This window comes from Puma concolor, chromosome B4 (genome assembly GCF_028749965.1).
Source record: "Puma concolor isolate L17-30 chromosome B4, mPumCon1.1.hap2, whole genome shotgun sequence".
Lineage (NCBI taxonomy): Eukaryota > Metazoa > Chordata > Mammalia > Carnivora > Felidae > Puma > Puma concolor.
The window spans coordinates 78,847,489-78,871,578 of record NC_141673.1 but is presented as its reverse complement, the minus strand read 5'-3'; the positions used below and the strand labels follow the sequence as shown (position 1 = coordinate 78,871,578).

Sequence of the window (24,090 nt, the reverse complement as noted above, 5' to 3'; positions counted from 1 at the left end):
ATTTGATGTGGCTTATTAATATAAAGCACATCTATATTAAATAAGACTTAAAAAACCCCAATATAAACTGGGAAAGGCGGAAATCAAAATCCTGGGATAAAAGGCTTCTTAATATATTTAGAAACAGGTTATAGGTGCCACATCAGTCACTGAATGGAAGGGCTGCACACTAATTTAGGATCTTTTTAAATAGCTGTACAATGCAGCTGTTGGGGAGGAAACCTTTTTCTCTATTCTATTATGTTCTATCTTTGGGAGCTTGTGAATTAAACTGACAAAGACAGACTAGCAAGAGAAAAGACAAAGTTTATTCACACACTAGCTCACAAAGAAAGTGGCTCAAAGAAATGGCTATGATTTTGAGTTTATATATCATCTTAACAGGAGAAAGGGAGGGGGAGATAGGACACTTAGAGAAAAACAGATGACTTTTAGGGAAAACAAAATGGGCCTTTAGAGAGTAAAGGAGGTATGACAGTCTTGTGATAATGTTTGTTTATGTAATTTCTCATTTGATTCCTCCAGTGATGGAAGCAATCTTCCTGGTATTGGGTAGTCTTCCTTGAAAGGGGTTCGAGGCAGTTGAGTGCTTTTGGAAGTCTCTGTTTTTAGGCAGATGGGGTGTGTGTGTGTGTGTGTGTGTGTGTGTGTGTGTGTGTGTGTGTGTTTCAGACAAAGCCTCTTTTTGCATTTGTAGATTTTTTTTAAGTTTATTTACTTTGAGAGAAAGTGAGAGAGTAAGCTGGGGAGGGTTAGAGAGAGAGAGAGAGAGAGAGAGAGAGAGAGAGAGAATCACAAGCAGGCTCCACACCGCAAGCACAGAGCCTGATGTGAGGCTCGAACTCACTAACCATGAGATCACAACCTGAACCGAAATCTAGAGCCGGATGCTTAACTGACTAAGCCACCCAGGCGCCTGCATCTGTTGATTTTTAAACATCTTTAGCTCAAAATAAGTTTTATGTGACTGGCATATTCTGAATCCCTTCATGTATATTAAGAAAATAGAATAGTAAGGGACTAAGTAGTCCTGGCAATGAAGATTCTAAAGAATGTAATTTTTACACTGATAAACTTTCATAATCTTTGCCCATAATAAGATTATCCTTAAATGTGTTAGAAACTAAAACTTATGGAAAATGAGACCTTTTGTTAGAAGCAGAATAGGTTTTTATTTGAAGCATGCTTTATCTAACTTTACTGTTTTTCTTCACTCTGGAAATAAAGAGGTGGAGGCAAAAACCCAAAGCAAACCCAATCAAAATAATGCCATGGAAACACCTAATTTATAAGGCATTGGTTGTTTGCTACATTCAAAAAATAATTTCTGACGATAATATAAAGAATTTAGTCAGCACCAACTTCATAGATATTTAAAAATTACCTCTAATTTCTTGGCACAAGGTCCATTAACAAGCGCAACCACCCCATCATCTGACACCTAAGCAAAGAGAAAAAGCAACACAGCACACAAATGGGAAAGATGGAACTAAAATTTTCTGAATATTATTAATCATTTATGTATAGTTTTATCGCCTCCCATTTAGCAAACATTTGTTTTAGCCACACTTATCTTTTTCACCCTTACTTAAAATAATTGAGGGAAATGTGCCAAATTATATTGCAATTATATAAACAGTGAAGCATGAGGTAGTCAACAAATTCAACAACAACCAAAAGAATTAATTATGCTTTTCTGATGAGTCATGGAAGTTCACTGGGCAAACACATACAGTCTCTATATAGTAAGTCTGTATTTCATTTACCTGCGTAGCTGAGAAATCAACACACTGCAAAAATGGGCAGTTTTCTCCTAATGCATGTAAGGACACATCAGTAATACCTAAACAGCCACCTAAATCAATTATCTTTAGTAGCCGGCAGTTACGTGCAAGAGCAAGGACTCCTTCATCAGTGAGATTGCAGCATCTTTTCAAAGAAGCTTCATGCAGGTATGAACAGGAGGAAGCCACTGCTTTTATTCCTGAGGGGAAACATAATTATGTATCAATGAGCTATATATTCATATATATGAGAAATGTGACTGATTTTCATTTTAGCAGTCACCAGTATTGATGTATCCAACTGTATGTTAGCCTTTTGCAAAGTAGTCCGTCTGTGAGGATATACTTATTTTCCAGTGATGCTGCCATTATTAAAACTCTTTTGGAAAGTTTCAGGAATTCTCTACATAGTCTGTAGTATATCATTCAGAATATCTGTAATGAATGGCAAGGCTTTATTGTTGACAAGTAGATTTGCCTTTAGGAAACAGCCAAAAGTTATTCAGAACCAAATTAGGCAATTGAATAGTAGATAAGTCTTTTTGTTAAAACAAAAGTTTTAAAGTAATAGAGTTAATTTTCTTGTGGACTCTGAAGGGAAATCAAAAGTTAAATTACCCCAATGTCTTAGGTAATAGTTTTCATTGTTATCCTTAGGAATCATACATATGTTTCTGCACTCTCTCTTCCCCCTTTGACTCTTAAATCCAATTAAACTGATATAAATGCACATTGGAGACTGGTACATGATAATGAGCCACATAAATAAGAGAGTACTTTGGGAATCCTGGGCCCTTTAATCATGCACACACATTACAACAGTGTTAAAAGATAGCTTTATGAGCAAAGTACACAAAAGGGAAGATGGTAAATTCATATGTAGGTCATTTTTACTGTTCTCTGTATCTTAAGAACTTAGATTTTTTATTTTTTTTACCCCCCAAAAGAACTTTTATTTTATTTATCAGTGTCCAGCATGAAAGTTCTTTTTAGTGAGTTACTATTTGTGTAAACATCTAAAAAACTTAAGCTTCTTTGTAATATTATAGGTAGCCTAACTTGCTAACCAAGATGACTGCAAAATATAGCCAACTACTCACAAAACTTTCTAGAAACCTAGCTAGACAAATTAGTCCCTCTTTTTTTTTTAAATTTAATTTATTTTTAAAATTTACATCCAAGTTAGTTAGCATATAGTGCAACAATGATTTCAGGAATAGATTCCTTAATGCCCCTTCCCCCTACCACATCTTCTTTATCCATTCATCCATCGATAGTCTCTCTTTCTTATATTGAAGGGAAAGGTTAAAATTCTATATTGATAGAAAAAAAGGGCAAAAACTCTGTAATTCATGCAATAGTGACACTGAAAAATGCAGTCTGACTGGCTATTAAAAACTATGCATTGTAGGGGATGAAAGGTACAGCGTAGGGAATATAGTTGATGGTATTGTAATGGTCTTGCATGGTGACAGAGGGAAGCAACACTTGTGGTGAGCTTTGCATAATATACAGGCTTGTCTAATCACTAAGTTTGTACCACTGAAACTATTGTAACATTGTATGTCAATCCTACTCCAATAAAAATTTTTTTTAATCAAAAGACATAAAAACAAAAAATAAACTATGCATTGTACAGACTGATAGCAGAGTACTTAGTAAGCTTACTCTGATGATGATTTAACTTTCTGTTGTAATTTTACATCAAGAAAGCCTTAAAGTATGAACTGGTCGTTTCTTATTCTGTTATACCAGGAAAAATATTTAAAATACAGACATCCAAACAAACATCCATGTTTATTTTAAATATGTTTAAATTGCAAGTAGTGACTTAGTGTATTCTTAACTTTCAGCAAAGGTTATAAGCAGGAACTCTAATTTGGATTCTTTAGCTTGGTTTGAATATTAAATATTTTTTTAATGTTTATTTTTGAGAGAGAGAGAGAGAGAGAGAGAGTGTGTGTGTATATATATATATATATATATATATATATATATATATATATATATACTTGAGTTGGGGAGGGGCAGAGAGCAAGGGAGACACAGAATCTGAAGCAAGGTCCAGGCCCCGAGCTGCCAACACAGAGCCCGACATAGGGCTCGAATCCATGAGCCGTGAGATCATGACCCGAGCTGAAGTCAGACATATAACTGACTGAGCCACCCAGGCACCCCTTAGTTTGAATATTTTTATTGATAAATACAGTTTCTGTTTCTTTGATATCTTCATACTCACTTTTGACATATTTACTACCCCTCCTTCCCGTTCTTTGTTCCAAAATTATACTAGATGAGGAATAGTAGTCTACCAATGTATTCAGTGTTAACAAACATACCTTTTGAAGTTATGGAAATTCTGTTTTCTTTTGAGGAACTTAAATTTAATTTCTTCAGCTTTCTGCAGTTGCACAGGTGCAGGAGAGCAGTATCTGAAATATCACAGCTCCGTAGATCTAGAGTTTGGACTTCAGGATGTAAAATCTATAAAAAATACATGATTTAAAAATTAATTTTTCCTATGCATATAAATGTTTATTCCATATTCAGTGTTTTGGTGGTCCCATCAGATAAATGGTGGATGGAAAATGTAGCAGAGAATACAAAGACATATCTGTGTGGAGACACATATGTAAGGCAGGAAAAATACAAGCCCACTTCTAACTGGAGGTGCAGCTTCTAGCATCCCCAAAATCTTTGCTGGGACCTGAGAAGCAGGATCGAGGTGGTGGCACGTGTTTATCTTTTTTCAGTAGATCTTGACTATTATTAGAGATCCTGGCTACATGCCTCTGCTCAGCAGGTATGAGTCTTTAATCACTTAGACACTGAATGGTTATGGGATATGAATATTACTTATCTACAACATTTACCTCCTTCATTCTTATTGGGAGCTAGTACAAGCAGACCCAGTATTTCTGAATGTTTACTTGAAAGCAACAAATATAGCAAATCAATTTCAAAGGGTTTTGAGCTCTTTTCTTGGGCGTTCTTTTTACTTTATTTTTTCCAAAGTAGAACTAACTTTACTTTTCTGAATGTAAAAGTAATGTATTATTACTGAAAAGATTTAGACAATATAGACAAATTATAAAAATAAGAAGAGTACTAAGTACATTATATACATGATGCCATTTAGTATTCTCTCTTTCTCAAACACATAAACACTCCTGAGAGATTCGTCATTACCATATTATAAAGGAGGGAACAGAGGCATCCAGAGCTTGAATAGTAACACAAAGTACACAGCAAAAAAGAAGCAGAGCTAAGATTGAAAACCAGGTCTTTCCAATTCCAAAGGCTATGATTTTATCCACTATAACTAAAACTACCCATCATACCAATGCCCAGAGAAAAGCATTTTAGTTTTGGTGGTTTTTGACTTAAAAAAAAAAAAAAAAAAAAAAAACTTTGAAGAAAAATGGGATCAGATTATATATAAGATGAGCATTTTTTACAAAAACAACTTATTGTGGTTGCATATGATTCCATTTTATGAATGCACCATAATGTATTAAATGCATCCTACATTGACAAACACTTCAGTTGAACATTTAGGCTGAGTTAGGAGGCAATATAGTATAGTAATTAAGAACATGTCCTCTGGAGGCAGACTGCCTGAGTTTGAACCCTTTGAGTGTGATCCAATTCTGGTTTGTGTGTGTGTGTGTGAGTGTGTGTGTATGCGCCTCAATACCCTCTTTATTAAAATTGGTAGAATATTTTGTGACAAATAAAGGTGTCTCACTTATGTGTTATATGTAACTGTCAACTATTATGATAAATGGTATTATGATGAGCATAACTGTGTACTTTCCTGATTATTATTTCTTGGGATTCATGTCAGAAGTAAACGGTAAATGCAGATGCTAAATAACCCTATTGTGGTAATCATTTTGCAATATGTAAATGTATCAAATCATCACATTATGTTGTAGGCTGTAAACCTACACAATGTTACATGTCAATCATATCTCAATAAAACTGGAAAAAATACTAGGACTAAAATTTTTGAGTCCACAGTAAGTAAGGACTTTTGATAGTTAATGCCACACTGTCCTCCTAAAAGGTTTTTATAAATTTACACTCCCACCAACAGGAGACAAAGTGACTGTTGCCCACACTATTGTCAACACTGGGTGTTATTATTTTTTAAGTCTCTGGCAATGCCAAACTGAAAGACAAACTGTGACTTTTATTACTAATGAGGTTAAATATACTTTTATACACTGATAGTGATTTATATTTTTTCCTTTGAGTATTTCCTGATTCTTCTGTTTTAGTATTTGTTTTGATTTTTCTTATTGGTTTGTTACAAATCTATAGAATTACATGTGTATTGCAAATATTTTTCCTAGTTTGTTACTTGACTTTGTTTCTTTTTTTTTTTTCTTCTTGCAGTAAGAAATTTCATATTATTATGTAATCAAATCCATCAATAGTTTTCTTCTTGGTTTCTAACTTTGGTGTCATGTTTAGAAAGGCCTCCTCCATCTAACTATAAAAAGATTTAGGAAATATTTCAAAAAGAGCCATCCAATGATGCATTCAACTTTGCAACAGATGTTAGATCTGGCTTTTTGAATAATTTAATAAGCAGGACTCCATTTTATAGGACAGGGATTTGAGAGAGAGCACTAAAGAAAGCATACTTCTGTTTTTTCTCTATCTCATTCACCCCTTAGCCCTTTCCTATTCAGGTAAAATGAAGTTTAAATGAATATTAAGGATGGTCATAAAATGAACATTTAAGCCACTCCAATATAAGCTAAAGGGTTAGAACAAAATGGGGATAGTGGGGAAATGAGGAAAAGCATCAATTTTCTGTAGTTTCATAATGTTTCTTCTGTGAGCCATACACAAACTATATATATCCACAGAACCACTGGCAGTAAGAACCTGGGGATATTATTCTACCTCCATTGAGTCAAGCAGACTGCAACACTAAAATGTCTATGTTCCAGTGCAAGCTAACATGAAGAAATCAAAGCATTACAGGTACCTCAGGCTGTTAAAAGAAACACTAATGGCACATGTAAGTGCAATTACAAAGAGAGGTCACAGGGACAGTCATGTGCTGGAGTGCTATCACCACAGTTTGTTCCCTTTTGATTCCGGGCTTTGGGCAGAATGTGTACTAAAGTCAGCAATTGGTAGTTAGAACCAGAGTTTCTATAGTAGACTAGTCTAGTCTAGACTAGAGTCTCCGAAGACAGTGATGATGGCTGCAAACCCATTTTATAGTTAAGGGCACTGACGCTCAATGTTAGAGAGTGGCAAAGCTAGGATTTCAAATCGGGTTGGAGGCCTTTACTATACTTATTGCCTTACAGAATAGCCAATTTTAGCTTAGCTGTAAGGAGGGAGAGTGAGCATTAGTTAGCAGTAGGGAGGTATCCAGAAGAATGAGTTTAGAGGAGTGGCTTTTAACTGCTGATTGTTAGCCATGAGTGGATAAAACCAACGTAGTGGACTCTGATCAACATTTTTGTAAATTGAAATAAGACATAATAGAACAAAATAGAAAATATTCAAGTGTACTGCACACAGTATGTTACATGTAAATGTGGTTTGTGTACCAGAGGCATAATAGAACATATATTTCCTACTGTGGGTTTTTTTGTTTTTTTTTGCCATTTGTGTATTCACCCTGCATTTTAATTTTTTCCAGCCTTATTGAGCTATAATAGTTCAAAAAGCTGAAAACTTTTAAAAAATGTAGAGATCAAGGGTGCTGGTATGATGAAGACAAGGGAAGCAGATGAAAGAATGGTGGGAGAAGATTTTTAGGTAACTATTACACATAAACATTTGGTTATATGCAGAGAAAAAAAGAACCCCAATGTTTTATTATATTTTGAAATTATTACTAAACCTAAAAAAAAAACCATTATTACTAACCTACTATATGCCATTGCTCTAAAAATCTGAAACCATATCTAAATAGTAAAATATAATATGCTTGCTTTACAAATATACATACTCTTACCTCACTTATATTTGAATCTGTTATCTGCCCCTGGGTACTCATTATTTTAATCAGTCTGTCTTTTATGTTTGGAGGCAAAGGCTTAATGTCTGTGATATATCTGGAAATATTCTTCATGAAGCACCAAAGGCATCTGAAATACAAAACAATATAGTAAATTACATGGTACCTATACTGATTCCTAATATTTGATGCTGTTTGTTAGCACTTAGTCCTTTCAATAAATAGGGTGTACATTTAATATAAATATTTGCAACATAAGCTTGGTAAGATTTAAAAGCCTAGTGTGTACTCAGTTGTGGACCAGAGGCTCTTCCCTCACATTTTTTTTCTCAGCATACCTCATTTACTAAAATGCATTCTAAATGTCAAAAAAAGTTTTTTCTAAGTCCTAAGTTTTTCTCTAATTCCTAAGACATACTACTAACATTTCTGTTACATATTCCTAAATAAACAGTGAGCTAGGGCCTGTTAATTGACAAGTTTTATCTATTCATGCAGCAAACTTTTCATGATTTTTCTTAAAAATTATTTGTGTAATGAAATCATGAAAGAACTATGACCATGAAGACTGCACAAATAGTACAAATCATGGAGATAACAACCAGGGTTGTATATACCTAGAGTAGGGTTATCAGAGCAGGCAATAACCAAGACCCATATGACCAACATATCTCATATGTGGCCTGAAATTCCAACTATCTGAGAACCTCGTACTTTAAACAAACAAATAAATATAAACCTTACTTAAATTTCTGACTACAAATATCCCCACATATATATAATTTTACATTCGTGAATTTCCCTCTCTGATCCTTTCCCCTTCCTTCCTCCCACTAATATCTAGTGTATGTTCTTTCTTATTTTTTTCTATGCTTTTACACACACACATACACACACACAAACATACACACATACACATTTAAAGGGTTGTGGGGGGTGGGTGATCATTGTTTCCTAAAATGGCATCACTGTGTACTCTTTTCTATACCCTCTTTAACTCAATAATATCTTACAAAATTCTTCAAAGCATCAAGTATAGTTCTAATGCTCCTTTCATGGCTATATAACATTTCACAGTGTGGATGATTTATTTAGTCATTCTCCTATATATGATATTCCACTGCTTCTAGGACATGTTAACATATGCTGTCAGATTGTTTTCTAGAAAGTCTATAACACTTCATATTTATTATATCTACCCTATTTCTCTACATCCCTCAGGAAATAGGTTTATTTTACTTAATTTTTCATTTCCATTATCTCCATTTCCCAATCACATCCTCCATCATCCAGGAATCTAATGTCTAGTATGTACCCTTTTGATGTATGTGTCCTTTTAACATGCTTGTATTTCTAATTTATATATGTGGTATTTGTCATAGATTTATCTAGTTTTTCACTCACCACTGCTTTAAAAGTCTACCTACTCTTCAATGTTGGAAAATCTTATGTGTGAAAAGTGGTACATTATTACTTTAATTTGCATTTCTCTATTTACTATAAATTTGACATCTTTTCATGAACCTATTGGCTACCTGGATAGCCTATTTCTCTAAATTGTCTATTCATATCCTTTGCCTATTTTACTATTTTTTGACTTAAATTTGTAAGAGTTGTTTTTGTGGCCAAATATATGACTGAATTTGTATTTGCTCTATAAACATTTAGAGAATGTATGTTCTCTAAGAGATGTAATGTTCTCTCCATTATGCATGTTTGTCTAACTATATCTCTCCATGTATGTATATGTGTATGCACACAAATATATTATGTGGACATATATGATTGTTTATGGATAGTATTAATTCTTCTATATTCTTTTTTTTATGTTTATTTTTATTTTTAAGACAGAGAGAAACAGAGCACGAGTGGGGGAGGAGCAGAGAGAGAGGCAGACACAAAATCTGAAGCAGGCTGCAGGCTCTGAGCTGTCAGCACGGAGCCCGATGTGAGGCTGAAACCCGTGAACCATGAGATCATGACCTGAGCCGAGCATGATGCCTAACCAACTGAGCCACCCAGCCGCCCCAACTCATCTACGTTCTTATTTTTTCTACTAAATTTGTAGAATTCTTAGTTTACAATACAATGCTTGTATTTTGAAATCAAGTTACTTTCTTTTTTTTGGGGGGGGGGGATATTTTATTTTATTTATTTATTTTGTAATTTACATCCAAGTTAGTTAGCATATAGTACAATAACTATTTCAGGAGTAGAATCCAGTGATTAATCCCGTATGAAGTTACTTTCATTTCCACTAGTTTTTGCTTTTTGTACATTACTGTTTTATAATGAAAAAATTTAAATACATAAAAATAAAATAGAATGATATAAAATCCTTGCATCATAAATCTAGAATTTTAAAATTTATTATTTATCATATTGTGTCAAATATCTTTAAGACATAAAACATTTCAGATAAAATTAAAGCCTCCTTTGTACACCTACATAGGTTTACTCTTTATTGCCCTTGGTAGAGGCAACCACAACCATGAAGTTTTTTTTTTTTAAACAGCTTTTAAAACAGTTTCTGTCCATGATTTTATTATATTTTTACTACTAAAGTATATGTGTGTAAATAACAGAGTATTGTTTTCTATAATTGTAAAATGTAGTATATTAAATTTCCTACCATGGCTGAATGTGTCAATTGTCTTTGTATGTGATGACATTCCTTTTAATAAGACTTTGGTGTTAGTTGCAAATTCATGATCATTATTTCTTCTTCTTCTAGAATATTCCTTTCCTCAGTAAGTAATTTCTCTATCCACATTAATGTTTTTCACATTAGATTGTATTCAGTCTGGTTTTAACATTGTTCTACCATTTTTCTTTGGCTTCTTTGGCTAACATGTTTACAAGATTCATCTGCATTGTTGCAGGTAGCTATAGTTGATTTAAAAAATTGTTTCTTAAAGTTTATTCATTTTTGAGACACAGAGAAAGACAGAGCATGAGCAGGGAAGGGGCAGAGAGAGGGAGACACAGAATCTCAAACAGGCTCCAGGCTCTGAGCTGTCAGCACAGAGCCCGACGTGGGGCTCGAACACATGGACTGTGAGATCATGACCCGAGCTGAAGTTGGACTCTCAACTGACTGAGCCACCCAGGTGTCCCAAGTTGATTTTAATTTTGAGTTTGTTCAAGTCCATTTTTAATACTGTATACTATTCCATTGTTTGAACAATTTGTCTTTTCTATTGTCAGCGAACATTTGGGTGGTTTATAATTTACTATTATAAATTATATTCATATGAATGCTCTTGGACAGGTCTTTTGGTGCACGTGTGCCTGTTTTTTGTTTTGTTTTGTTTTTTTAACGTTTATTTATTTTTTGGGGGACAGAGAGAGACAGAGCTTGAACGGGGGAGGGGCAGAGAGAGAGGGAGACACAGAATCGGAAACAGGCTCCAGGCTCTGAGCCATCAGCCCAGAGCCTGACGCGGGGCTCGAACTCACGGACCGCGAGATCATGACCTGGCTGAAGTCGGACGCTTAACCGACTGCGCCACCCAGGCGCCCCACATGTGCCTGTTTTAATCAAGTATATGTCTACAAGTGGAATTGCTGGCTCATAGGGTATGCATATGTTTAGCTTCATGCCAAACAGTCTTCAGAAGTGATTGTACTGATTCCTATCTTCAATTAGTGAAAGTTCCTGGAATCCATATCCTTGTCAGCATGGCATTATCAGTCTTTTTAATTGTAGCCAATTTATGAATATATGGCAGCAATGCAATGTGACTTTAAATTGCAACCCCTTATTGGGGCGCCTGGGTGGCTCAGTTGGTTGAGCATCCAACTTTGGCTCAAGTCATGATCTCGCAGCCCAGCGTTGGGCTCTGTGCTGACAGCTCAGAGCCTGGGGTTTGCTTTGGATTCTGTGTCTCCCTCTCTCTCTGCCCCTCCCCTGCTCAGGCTCTCTGTCTCTCTCTCTCTCTGTCAAAAATAAATAAAAAAAACATTAAAAAAATTGCAACCCCTTATTATGAATTAATTTGAGCATGTTTTCATTTCTTTATTGTTCATTTGGATAGTCTCTCGTGGAGTATCTGTTCAAGTAGCTTGCCCAGTTTTCTTTTGGGTCTACATTTTACTTACTGACATGTAGGAGTTCCTCTTCCATTCTGGACATGAGCTTTCTGTTGGTTATATATGTGGCAATTATATTCTCCCATTCTGTGGACTGCCTTTTCACTCTCTTTCCCATGTCTTATGTTGAAGTATAGTCTAATGTTTTCTTTATGGCAAGTTTCTTTTGCATTCTGTTTATGAACTCTTTCACTGTCCTAAGTTCATGAAGCCAATCTGCTATGCTTTCTTCTAGGAAAAATTAACTAAATGTGTTGTTTTATCTTTCACTTAAAAAAAATTTTTTTTAATTAAATAATCTCTGTGCCCAATGTGGGGCTTGAACTCACAACCCTGAGATCATGCTCTGCTGAATGAGCCAGCCAGGCACCCCGGCTTTTCACTTTTTGACTTAAAAACTACCTGGAATTGAATTTTGCAGTTGTCAAGAACTATGCAGAGTCTGAGAATTTCCCCCACTTACAAGCTTGCAAGTTAGCCTACTACCATTTCATGAGTGCTAGCAGAAGATAGATTCCTGAGTCAAAGAAAAAGGACTTTATTACACATGACAAGAGCAGTAGTCAGAGCTTCACATTTATGCTGGCTCTTCATGCCCTCTAAGTCCTACCGTGTAATATAGGTAGGGCCCAGATGAATGCTTGAGAAAAACAACGAGCTTGGGTGATTCACAACTTTTATGGTAAACTGAAGCAAGTTTGCATTTTTTTTTTTTTTTTGGAAGGAGACAGTATTTGCTGCAAAAACACATTTGAGAAATGCCCTAGGTAAAGAGTAGTCAAAGCCTTACATTCTTGGCATAACCAGTAGGTTCATGGCAGATTGCCTCTCCCAACATCCACCCAACATGTTCTTGGCTGAACTCAAATATTTATATAAGTACACCACTCAGTCAGCTACTCTAATTTGACCAACAAAGGGAGAAACCAAATCTGTTCAATTTGTCTCTTAAAGCATTTAATTAAGGCTACTATCAATAGTATTCTAAATAGTAAGATAAGGCCAATCTGCAGTAATGACCTCAACAGTGCCCCCCAGAGTCCCAGACTCAGCTAACTGTGAATAAGTATGGAGGGGGGGAGGAGGACTAGTCAGTCTCATTTAGACAGACAGGATGTAGTCCAATATATCAGCTATTATGAAACATGAAAAGGAATTTAGATTGTTATTCAATCTGAGGATTCCTTAATGCCCTTTACCCATTTAGCCCATCCCCCCTCCCATGACCCCTCCAGCAATCCTCTGTTCTCTATATTTAAGAGTCTCTTATGTTTTGTCCCCCTCCCTGTTTTTTATTTTTGCTTCCCTTCCCTTATGTCCATCTGTTTTGTATCTTAAAGTCCTCATGAGTGAAGTCATATGATATTTGTCTTTCTCAGACTGACTAATTTCGCTTAGCATGATACCCTCTAGTTCCATCCACGTAGTTGCAAATGACAAGATTTCATTCTTTTTGATTGCTGAGTAATACTCCATGGTATATATATATATATACCACATCTTCTTTACCCATTCATCCATCGATGGACATTTGGGCTCTTTCCATATTTTGGCTATTGTCGATAGAGCTGCTATAAACATTGGGGCACATGTGCCCCTTCAAAACAGCACACCTGTATCCCTTGGATAAATGCCTAGCAGTGAAATTGCTGTGTTGTAGGGTAGTTCTATTTTTAAGTTTTTGAGGAACCTCCATACTGTTTTCCAGAGTGGCTGCACCAGTTTGCCTTCCTACCAGCAATGCAAAAGAGATCCTCTTTCTTTGCATCCTCACCAATATCTGTTGTTGCCTGAGTTGTTAATGTTAGCCATTCTGACAGGTATAAGGTGGTATCTCATGTGGTTTTGATTTGTATTTCCCTAATGATGAGTGAGGTTGAGCATGTTTTCATGTGTCGGTTGGCCATCTGGATGTCTTCTTTGGAGAAGTGTCTATTCATGTCTTTTGCCCATTTCTTCACCGGATTATTTGTTTTTTGGGTGTTGAGTTTGATAAGTTCTTTATAGATTTTGGATACTAACCCTTTATCTGATATGTCATTTGCAAATATCTTCTCCCATTCCGTTCGTTGCCTTTTAGTTTGTTGTTTTTGCTTATTGTTTCCTTTGCTGTCAGTTTATTTTGATGAGGTCCCAATAGTTCCATTTTTGCTTTTGTTTCCCTTGCTTCTGGAGACATGTTGAGTAAAAAGTTGGCCAAGATCAAAGAGGTTTTTGCCTGCTTTCTCCTTGAGGATTTTGATGGCTTCCTGTCTTACATTTAGGTCTTTCATCCATTTTGAGTTTATTTTTGTGTATGGTGTGAGAAAGTAGTCCAGGTTCATTCTTCTGCATGTCACTGTCCAGTTTTCCCAGCACCACTTGAAGAGACTGTCTTATTCCATTGGATATTCTTTCCTGCTTTGTCAAAGATTAGTTGGCCATATGGTTGTGGGTCCATTTCTGGGTTCTCTATTCTGTTCCATTGACCTGAGTGTCTATTTTTGTGCCTTGATTACAGCTTTGTAATACAGTGTGAAGTCTGGGATTGTGATGCCTCCAGCTTTGGTTTTCTTTTTCAAGATTGCTTTGGCTATTTGGGGTCTTTTCTGGTTCCATACAAACTTTAGGATTGTCTGTTCTACCTCTGTGAAGAATGCTGGTGTTATTTTGATAGGGATTGCTTTTTTTTTTTTTTTTTTTAAGATTTTATTTTGAAGTAATCTCTACACCATCGTGGGTAGAGAATTTACAGTCCCGAGATTGAGAGTCCTGTGCCCTACTGAATGAGCTAGGCATCCCCACATTTTGTTTATTGATTCATTGGTGATGGACATTTAGTTGTTTCCACTTTTTGGCTATTGTGAATACTGCTACTATGAATATATGTGTATAAGTATTTGTTTGAGTACCTAGTTTCAGTACTATTAGGTATATACCTAGGAGTGGAAGCTGGGTAATATGGTAATTCTATGTTTAACTTCTTGAGGAACTGCCAAGTAGTTTTCTCCTTTACTTCTTAATATGACTTCCCTTAGTTCTTTGAACACATTTATAATACTTTCTTTGAAGCCCTCGCTAAGTCCAACACCTGGGTCCTCTCAAAGGCAGTTTCTTTTGCCTATTTTTTTTCTCTGTGTATGGGTCACAGTTTCTGTTTCTTTGTCTTGCAATTTTTTTTTTTTTTTCAAAAACAGCATAGTCTAGATACTATAATACAGTAACTCTGGATATTGATGCCACAGATTTGTGATTATTTACTTGTTTGTTTAGTGACATGACTGGACTAAGGCTATTTTCCTGACTGTATGCAACCTCTGATTTGCTCCTTAGTGGGCACGACTTGGACGTAAGCATTGTTACCCTGGGATGTCAGCGGTTGTAGTAGGGGTCTCTTTGACTATCTCTCTCTCTGATTATTTTAAGTCTGTATTAGTATCACACCCGCTGTCAGCCTTCACTCATTACAGATCGATTACTCTAATGTTTTCAACAATGCATGGGGTATAAATTGCTCCATAATGTCATCCAATTCATTTTGGACTCCTTTGTAGGATTAGTTTCAGAGGTCAGTGTTTAAGGCTTGTTCTGACCCCAGGCAGGCTCTTGTTATATGTTCCTTTCCCCGGTTCTCTCTGGTAAACTTCCTGGCCTATGGTTTAGCTTGCATCTCACATGAAGCTCTCAGGCTCTTTGTAATTACTTTTATTTAAACTCCCCCCACCCTCTGTTTCAAATAAAGTCATTTTCTTGACAGCTTTGGAGTTCTGTGTTTTGCAGTCTGTCTTTCTTCCTGGGAAAAATCTTTAAGCCAGAATTTCAGAACTGGGAACAAGGATGATGATATACTTTCATCTGAGTGAAACCCCTACTCTAGGAGCAGGGTGCTGGGAATTAGCTTCTGGTCTTCCTGGCTTGTCTCGTTTAGGATGGAACCTCCACCCACAAATGAGCTGCCCGATAAGTGGGGGCTAGGTGGAGGTAGCAATCCCCCAATCACTGACCATACTCACCCATAATTTAGCCTGTGCACAAGTATCTGGGGTGGAGTGTGATGATAAATGCTGGCATCCTGTCCTTCCCAGGAAAACACTGAGGCCTCTGAGTAGGAGCTGGGGGGAGAGGTAACCCCATCACCTTGGCCATACCCACCTGGAGTGGAGTTATAGTTCTAATGCCAGACTCTTGTTCTTACTGAGTTTTAAAAGATTATCTTGAATGAATGTTTCTTCATTTGCTGTATACCCTTAGGAAGCTGTCTGGAGACTTGAGGCAGTTGTTTTTATAATTTTCAACTTTTATGCTTATTTTACTGGGGGACATATTCTTGGAGCTTCTCATGCTGCCTTTTGTAAGTCTTCCAAATATCATCAATGTTCACATCCATTTAACAAATACCTGTATGCCATTAATAAGAAATATGGTGACTCCTTTTCTTTTAAATATGTACTTGGGTTCTTTTAAAATAAACTGTTCACTTTAAGTTTGCTTACTTTTCAGTAAAAGTTCTTTCTATCTCCATTAATTCTACAACAATTCTTGGAAAGAAATGGTGTGTGTGTGTGCGAGAGAGAGAGAGAAAGAGAGAGAGAGAGAGAGACATTCATGTATTTTTAAAAATACATAAATTTGCTAAATTGTGTTAAAAATTGAGGTGAGAGATAGTTTTCCTACTTGTGGCTGGTGTTCACAGTTCAATCTTTCATACTTCCATAGGTATGCCATGAATGTAAGGTCCCAACCGCTCTTTATTTGGAGCATTTCTCAAGGGGGTTGTGTTTGCAGCAAACTAAACTGAGAGATGAGGTATCATCTCCCTCCAACCCAAAGGAAAGCTTGCTTACTGCTTGTTATAAAATTGTATCACACAATTGTTTTTGTGTGATACAAAAAACACTCAGTGTTTTTCTTCCTGTAATACACCCACTGTGCAGGTATCCATCTGAGACCTCTGTGTCATCCTCATGGGATTTGGGGGAGAAGGGTAACTGAGGCAAACTGCTTGTGCTGCTTGCTGTGCTGTAACACAGTCCTTTGTCTCTAGCCCAGAAATCGTAGGTCTTCTGCCAGTATCCATGAAACAGTAATAGTCTAATCAAGTAAAATCAAATCCTAGATCTAACAATATTGTGATGAGAATTGGATACTGATGGAAACATAGTTTTATGGAAGAGGAAGAAGAAAGGTTCTGTGGGCCTGGTCTGGAGATATGAGGAGACTCCTTGCGATCTGGTAGCAAATGTTCTCCCCATTTACAGCAATCTGTGCTGTCACCCAAAATAATATTTTTAAAAAATTGTTGCTTTCTCCACCTCCAGCGAAAGCAATTTTATGATCCACCTGAGGCAAGCAGCAGCTGTAGCTGTCAATTTGATCTGCTGCTGGGTTTCTTATCTCTGTCCATGTGCAGTAACAGAAAAATGTCTGTGGATATGGGTGGCCCTGAACTTCTGTGTATTATAAGGAAGGTTGCAGTTACTCAGCAACACTGCCCAGATGGCAGAAGCAAAACGATGTCATAGTGATCCAAATCGAGTTTAACAATAAATCCAGACTAGAGTGACCTGTGTCTCTTTGGTTTATATGGTTGTATGTAGAGAAGAATAGGCCATGGAATATCTCTCATTTGGGTTGAGGGTTTCTTTTTGGCTCATCTACTATCCCCATAATTACTGACCATATCACTAAAGATTAACAGGTAAGCTTCAATTTCCTTGTGCAGGTCATAATGGATACTATCCTGGGCTTATACTACCTCTTGCCTAAGACCTACCGGTTTCCCTTGGGATTTATTCACAGCTGAGTCTGGGCTCCTGGGAACACAGCTGAGGTCAATATTGCAGGTTGACCTCACCCTGCTTCTTGGAGCTCTATTAATAGACTCAGTTAAATGTTGTATTTTACAAACTCATTACATTTGGTCCTAGCCTCTGCTGATCAAATTAATCAGTGTGGCTGAAAAAGTATCATACTCATGTGATGATTTGTCAGAAGCCAAGATGGTAGGACCAAAAAGTGGAATGTTAGGAAAGGCAGTTCTTTATGGGTTTTTCATCATCTTACCAGTCTTGCTGGGAATGACAAGAATACACAGCCCTGATATGCTTTATCCGGGCCATCCACAGAGTTGTGTTTATAATAAGCAGACCTGTGCCATAAAGTAATATCTCCTTCCAGGACAAAGAGGTTGCTTACTGCTTACTATACATTGGCAGAGTCCCTAAATTCAGTGTTTCTTTTCTGTAATGTAACTCGTTGCTTGAGTAGACATTCATTTGGGCTGTGTTTCTCTCCTGGAATGCAACCCATTGTTTGTGTTGGCATCCATCTGAGCCCTTTGTGTTGCATCTGTGCATCTTGGAGGTCAAGAGGAAGTGACATAAACATGCGAATGCTCATGTTGCTTGCTGTGCAATGAATAATAAAGTCCTTTGTGCCTTTGACCTAGGAGACTTTGTTCTTCTACCAGTATCCATGAAACAAGACCAGGCTAAAAATGTATTTGTTTATATATAAGACAGGTAAAATCAAATTCTACACTGACAGTCACTCCCCTTATATTTTCCTTAAGCAGATTTCAGCTATATTTTAAACTTTTTTCCATGGTGCCATCTTTTTTTGCTCCCCATGTCTCTTCCTCAGTCTTTGTCATCTTGGCCTTTAGGGTCCTCTTCTCTGAGCTTAGCTGTGCAGCCTGTGCCACGTATTCCCCACAGTAAACGGTTTCCTCTTTCTGCTCCAGTTCCCTCCAGCAGCAACATAAGGGAGTTGGGACAGAAACAATTTAGTATTTTGAAAAATGCTGCTATGAGAATTACTAAATGGCTCACAAAAACTATCTAAAAGTCTGTTGGTCAAAGAAAGTTTATTAAATTTACTGCAGCAAGGGTTTAACAGGGTCTGGGTAATGTCTCAATAGGGGAAAGCTGTGTAAGAGTACATTTGGGATTCTCCCTCCAAGATGGGGAATGGGTTAGGATGAGACAAAATTTGTAACATAATAGTATAAGACTGATGGACATGACACAGGTTCTCAAAGTAAGCCCCGATGAAACAATCTATCCTGATAAACATAATGTTTGCTCTAACAATCAAAATGTTTGCCCTAATAACCAAACATTTGTTTAGATAAACTGATTGCAAAAATTTCCTGGAGCAAAAAGTTATATTGACGTTAAGCAATCTCAGTTCTCAGTCCCAACAGTTGACATAGGTGGTCTAAGTTCTCAATACAAAATGAAAACTGGCCAGCTAGAACTTAACAAAATCTTTAAAAGTTATTGACAAAAAGGGGGGGGGGCGGTGGATAGATCTCTCATTCAATATGAATTGCTCTACATTTTATACTTAAACTTATTAATATAACCATCAGTTATATGGTGAAGTAATGTAACAAAGAAATGATTTTTGGCAAAATGGTCTACTGATATGAGTGTTGCACAAAATTTCGTCCTTAGCTTCCTTTTCTTCTCCCCATATTCTCTCTCATAAATTTAATATGGCTTCATCTACCATTTATTAGAAATTTAGTCCTAATATTTCAGTCTGCTTGTTTGATGTTTCTACTGGATATTTGGATTCATTTTTCTCATAAGACACCTACTTCTCCACAGTTATCTAATATCACAATTCTCCTGGTCAAGAACGCTGAAAACTTTAGAGTAATTTTTGCTTTTTCTTTTTTCTTGGTCCTTCTATTCAAAATTATTCACCACTTCCCAGATCCAAAGGATTCTCTAAGGCAGTGCTGTTCAAAATGCTAGTCAGTGAGATTAGGAGCTCATGCAAGGATGTAACCAAGCAGTTTCTTTCATGGAGAAGTCCCATCCTCTGGACAAACAGTGCACTTAGTAAAAGGGTTGATTGCTATTCTGGATCAAGCTCCTCATTACAATCCAGAAATAGCTTACTGCTCACCAAGTGCCAGCCTGAACATACCTTGTCCCCAAAGGATTTGCAAATATGATTCTCAAGGCATATATGGACCCTTACATGGGGGACAACACCCTAGTATGACAGTGAAGGTCATGTGGTCATCTTTTTACTTTACTTCCAATTTCTAGATGGTTTTTCTTTTTTTATTTTATATTTAGAGAGAAAGAGACCAAGTGGGGGAGGGGCAGAGAGAGGTGGGGATGGAGGATCTGAGGCGGGCTCTGTGCTGGCAGCTGAGAGCCTGATGCAGGGTGTGAACTCACAAACTGTGAAATCATGACCTGAGGCGAAGTCAGACACTCAACCAACTGAGCCACCCAGGTGCCCCTAGATAGTTTTTCTTACCATGTTTTATTCTGTTTCCTCTTTGCTCACTAAGCACTACATTTTAAAGCTCCATCCATTTGAATATATATTCATGTACTCTTCACTTTCCTAACAGCTTCATAATACTTGAAGGCACCTCTCCCAGCAATGGACATTCCAATTCTCCACAATGGAATTCTGCAATGAACATCTTCATACATGTCTCCTAGTTTGGGCACTCCTTACCTCTTTCCAAGATTTTGCAACAGTTTCCTAATTGTCTCTTTATTCCCAACTTCTCCCTAATGCAAATCTCTCTCTACACCCAGTACAGTTCCAAAACCTTTTACAGACCCCTACTGCTACGAAATTAAACAGTCTAATATCATTTTGATCCCCAAAGTTCCACTTCTAATTATCAGCTTTATGTCTTACTGCTCTGCTATTCACATTGTATTCTCTAGCCAAATTGAAATACTACTGTCTGGTCTTCTCACATATTTCTAACTCCTGCTTGTCAAGCCTTTGCCCTTATTATTCCACTCCTTCTTAGACGTTTTTCCTCCCATTTGCAAACGTCAGATGCTACCAACCTTCAAATACAACCCTCTTTACAAAGCCTTCTCCTAGTCTTGTATATTCTTCTCATCAGAAATTTCAAAATTCTTTGTTAATCTCTCTTTTGTGCTATTATTCTACCAATATTATAGTTATTTATATACTTGCCTTATGCTTGCCCCATAAAACTGTACCTCTTTTACGCTAGATATTTGTCATAATAATCAGCATAGTGCTTCATATGCTAAATACATGCTTAACTGAATATTGAGCAACTCCTAAAAATAAGGAACTGTGGCTGTGAAGAGATAAAAGACTTGATTCTGGCCACAGAAGTTCAGAGGATCATTTATATGGATGCCTCAGGGAATCTTCAATACAAAGGCAGGAATTAAAAGACAGGAAGATAGCTAGGCTTTCATCTGTCTTCATAACTTGCACTCTTAACTATTTCTCTGTCTTTACTGACAGAAAGAAAATCTTATTTGGATCAGGTATAAAGTTAAAGCCAAGAATGAAAGCAAATACTTTTCTCAGGACTCTACACAAGCCTGAGTTATACAAAGGAGAGTCAACAGATTTGTCTTTTACAAAAAGTGACTGTGAGGGGTGCTTGTGTGGCTTAGCTGGTTAAGCGCCCAACTTCAGCTGAAATCGTGATCTCATGGTTCGTGAGTTTGGGTCCTGTGTTGTACTCTGTGCTGACAGCTCAGAGCCTGGAGCCTGCTTTGGATTCTGTGTCTCCTTCTCTGTCTGCCCCTCCCCCTCTCGTGCTCTGTCTCTCTCAAAAATAAATAAACATGTAAAAAAACATTTAAAACAAGTGACTGTGGATTGAGATGTAATGTAATGAGATGTAATGTAAATATCAATTCAAAAGCATTGATTTCAATAGCATTCAGCAGATAAAGATAATTGTTCTCCTCAGCCTTAATTTTTACATGGCAATTTTTTATTTATTTATTTATTTATTTTTTATTAAAAAAATTTTTTTTTTTCAACATTTATTTATTTTTGGGACAGAGAGAGACAGAGCATGAACGGGGGAGGGGCAGAGAGAGAGGGAGACACAGAATCGGAAACAGGCTCCAGGCTCTGAGCCATCAGCCCAGAGCCTGACGCGGGGCTCGAACTCACGGACCGCGAGATCGTGACCTGGCTGAAGTCGGACGCTCAACCGACTGTGCCACCCAGGCGCCCCAGTGGCAATTTTTTAATGTAATATTAACAGACTGAAAACTCCCAGAGAGAAATAATTGCTATTGTAACTACAACTTCCAGCATATATTTCAGTGAAATAATTAATAACAATAAATAACACTTAGTAGTATTTACTACTCGCTAGGGTTAAAATAACATGCAGACCAGGCTTAAAAATTCTTCAAGCAGACAAAACCAGTCAGGTCATATAAGTGAAATTTAATCCAGCTTATATCATGAATGTAAGAGAAACTTAACCTAGGTTATTTCTTGTAAATGTCTCTGATAATCATAAATAAACCACCTTTCTAAAATGGTATAAAGAATCACTTTTAACCAATCCCCTTCTATATGTAAACTCTAATTTTTAAAAATTTTAATTCCAGTATACATAACATACAGTGTAATATTAGCTTCAAGTGTATAAAATAATGATTCAATAATTCTATGCATTGCTCAGTGCTCATCATGTTAAGTGCACTCTTTAATCTCCATTACCTATTTCACCCATGTCTACACCCACCTCCCCTCTGGTAATCATCAGTTCTCTATAGTTAAGAGTCTGATTCTTGGTTTGTCTCTCCTTCTCTCTCTCTCTTATTTTGCTTGTTTTGTTTATTAAATTACACATGAGTGAAATGATATGGTATTTGTCTTTCTCTGACTTCTTTCACTTAGTATTACATTTTCTAGCTTCACTCATGTTGTTGCAAATGGCAAGATTTCATTCATTTTTATGGCTGAATAATATTCCAGTGTGTGAGTGTGTGTGTGTGTGTGTGTGTGTGTGTGTGTGTGTGTGTATCACATCTTCTTTGTCTATTCACCTCTCAATAGACACTTGGGTTGCTTCTATAATTTGGCTATTGTAAACAGTACTGCAATAAACATAGGGGTGTATATATCTTTTTGAATTAGCGTTTTCATATTCTTCGGGGAAATACCCAGTAGTGAAATTATTGGATCATCCAGCAATCCTATTTTTAATTTTTTGAAAAACCTCCATACTGTGTAAACTCCCCTTGTAATAACCAATCATTGTAAAGATTAAAAAACTTCCTCATTCTCACTTTATGAGCCATCCTATGACCACATCTCGAGATTCTAACCATTTTTGAAGTCTCCCTGTTCACTAACAGTTTGTTTCTCACTCAGTAAAACATTCATATCAACTAAAAATCTCTGAATTTTCTTTTGAAAGTTTTTGGTGTCAAAAGTGGGATGTAAAGATTACTCCTGATGAGCTCCTAGGCCAGTGAGTAATTAGGTGCCAGCATCCATGGAGCCCAATGCACACTGCTTTCTTGCCAACCATGGGACTCCAGGGAAAATCTTCCTCAGATCTAAACTCCACTCCCTTTGTGTTGACTCCTCTGATTTTACCGAGCAACACTTGTTGAAGCTTTTCAGTAAGTGATGATATTCTGTTCAAAAGAGGGGGGAATGTGTGATTCCCTCTACTTTGGAATAACTGTTGAAAAACAGGAGCCCTGATAATTAAGTTTTCTTAGGGAATCTAAGGCAAAGATGGGTTCCATCTGGTCCAAAGCTCAGATCAGGATCTTATACCTTTTTAGAAAAATGGGTAAACTTTACGAAGAATAATTGGAACTGCAGTGACCATTTTGGGAAAATCTTTAATTTAGATAAAATAGCCCACGTTAGGGGCATCTTTAAAAAAAGAGGATCCCAAATTTCTTAAAGGCAATAAATGCATTCATTGGTTGGTATGTCAAAGCTTCTAAAAGACAAAATGATTCCAAAAATAGCTTCTCTAGAGAATTCTTACAGCAAATGAAAAATGTGTGGTAAAAGCTTAAGTCATTGCAGCACATAACCTTATCCCATCAGCCAAAAACACAATTTGGGTCCAACTATTCTTTTGAGTTTTGTATTGTTGTACCTGACATACAGCTAAAATTTTTAAATGAAAGCTACAAGATCTGTTTACAACTGTCTGTATACTAATGTATATGTATGTATATATGTATGTATGTTATGTATATGTGATTTCAAAAAGAGCTCTATTTAATTAGCTTAAAGAAAAATAAGTGCTTATATAAGTTTAAGGATTCTTAAAACTCTCAGAAATATAAACTAACCGAAATGCTTTTCAAGTTCATATGATCTGGAGAATCTTGAATTATAAAAGCTTCAGAAATAGTTTAGGGGTGCCTGGGTGGCTCAGTTGGTTAGGCGTCTGACTCTTGGTTTCAGCTCAGGTCATGATCTCACAGTTTGTAG

General features: G+C 36.6%; 1 protein-coding gene across 3 annotated transcripts in view; it reads right to left on the bottom strand.

The window, feature by feature from the left end:
• AMN1 (antagonist of mitotic exit network 1 homolog) overlaps positions 1-24,090 on the bottom strand; it is a 54,341-nt gene that overhangs the window by 22,852 nt on the left and 7,399 nt on the right. Inside the window, exons 2-6 of one of the 3 annotated variants that reach the window (XM_086713697.1) lie at positions 18,442-18,593; positions 7,774-7,906; positions 4,124-4,268; positions 1,767-1,984; positions 1,385-1,441 (exon numbers count right to left, since the gene is read on the bottom strand). In XM_086713697.1, coding sequence (XP_086569823.1) covers positions 1,385-1,441; positions 1,767-1,984; positions 4,124-4,268; positions 7,774-7,906; positions 18,442-18,476 — 588 coding nt within the window. In that variant the 5' untranslated portion in view covers positions 18,477-18,593. Of the gene's footprint in view, positions 1-1,384; positions 1,442-1,766; positions 1,985-4,123; positions 4,269-7,773; positions 7,907-15,999; positions 16,335-18,441; positions 18,594-24,090 lie in introns of those variants that run through there. The other 2 variants (XM_025930652.2, XM_086713696.1) reach the window with 2 other exon arrangements.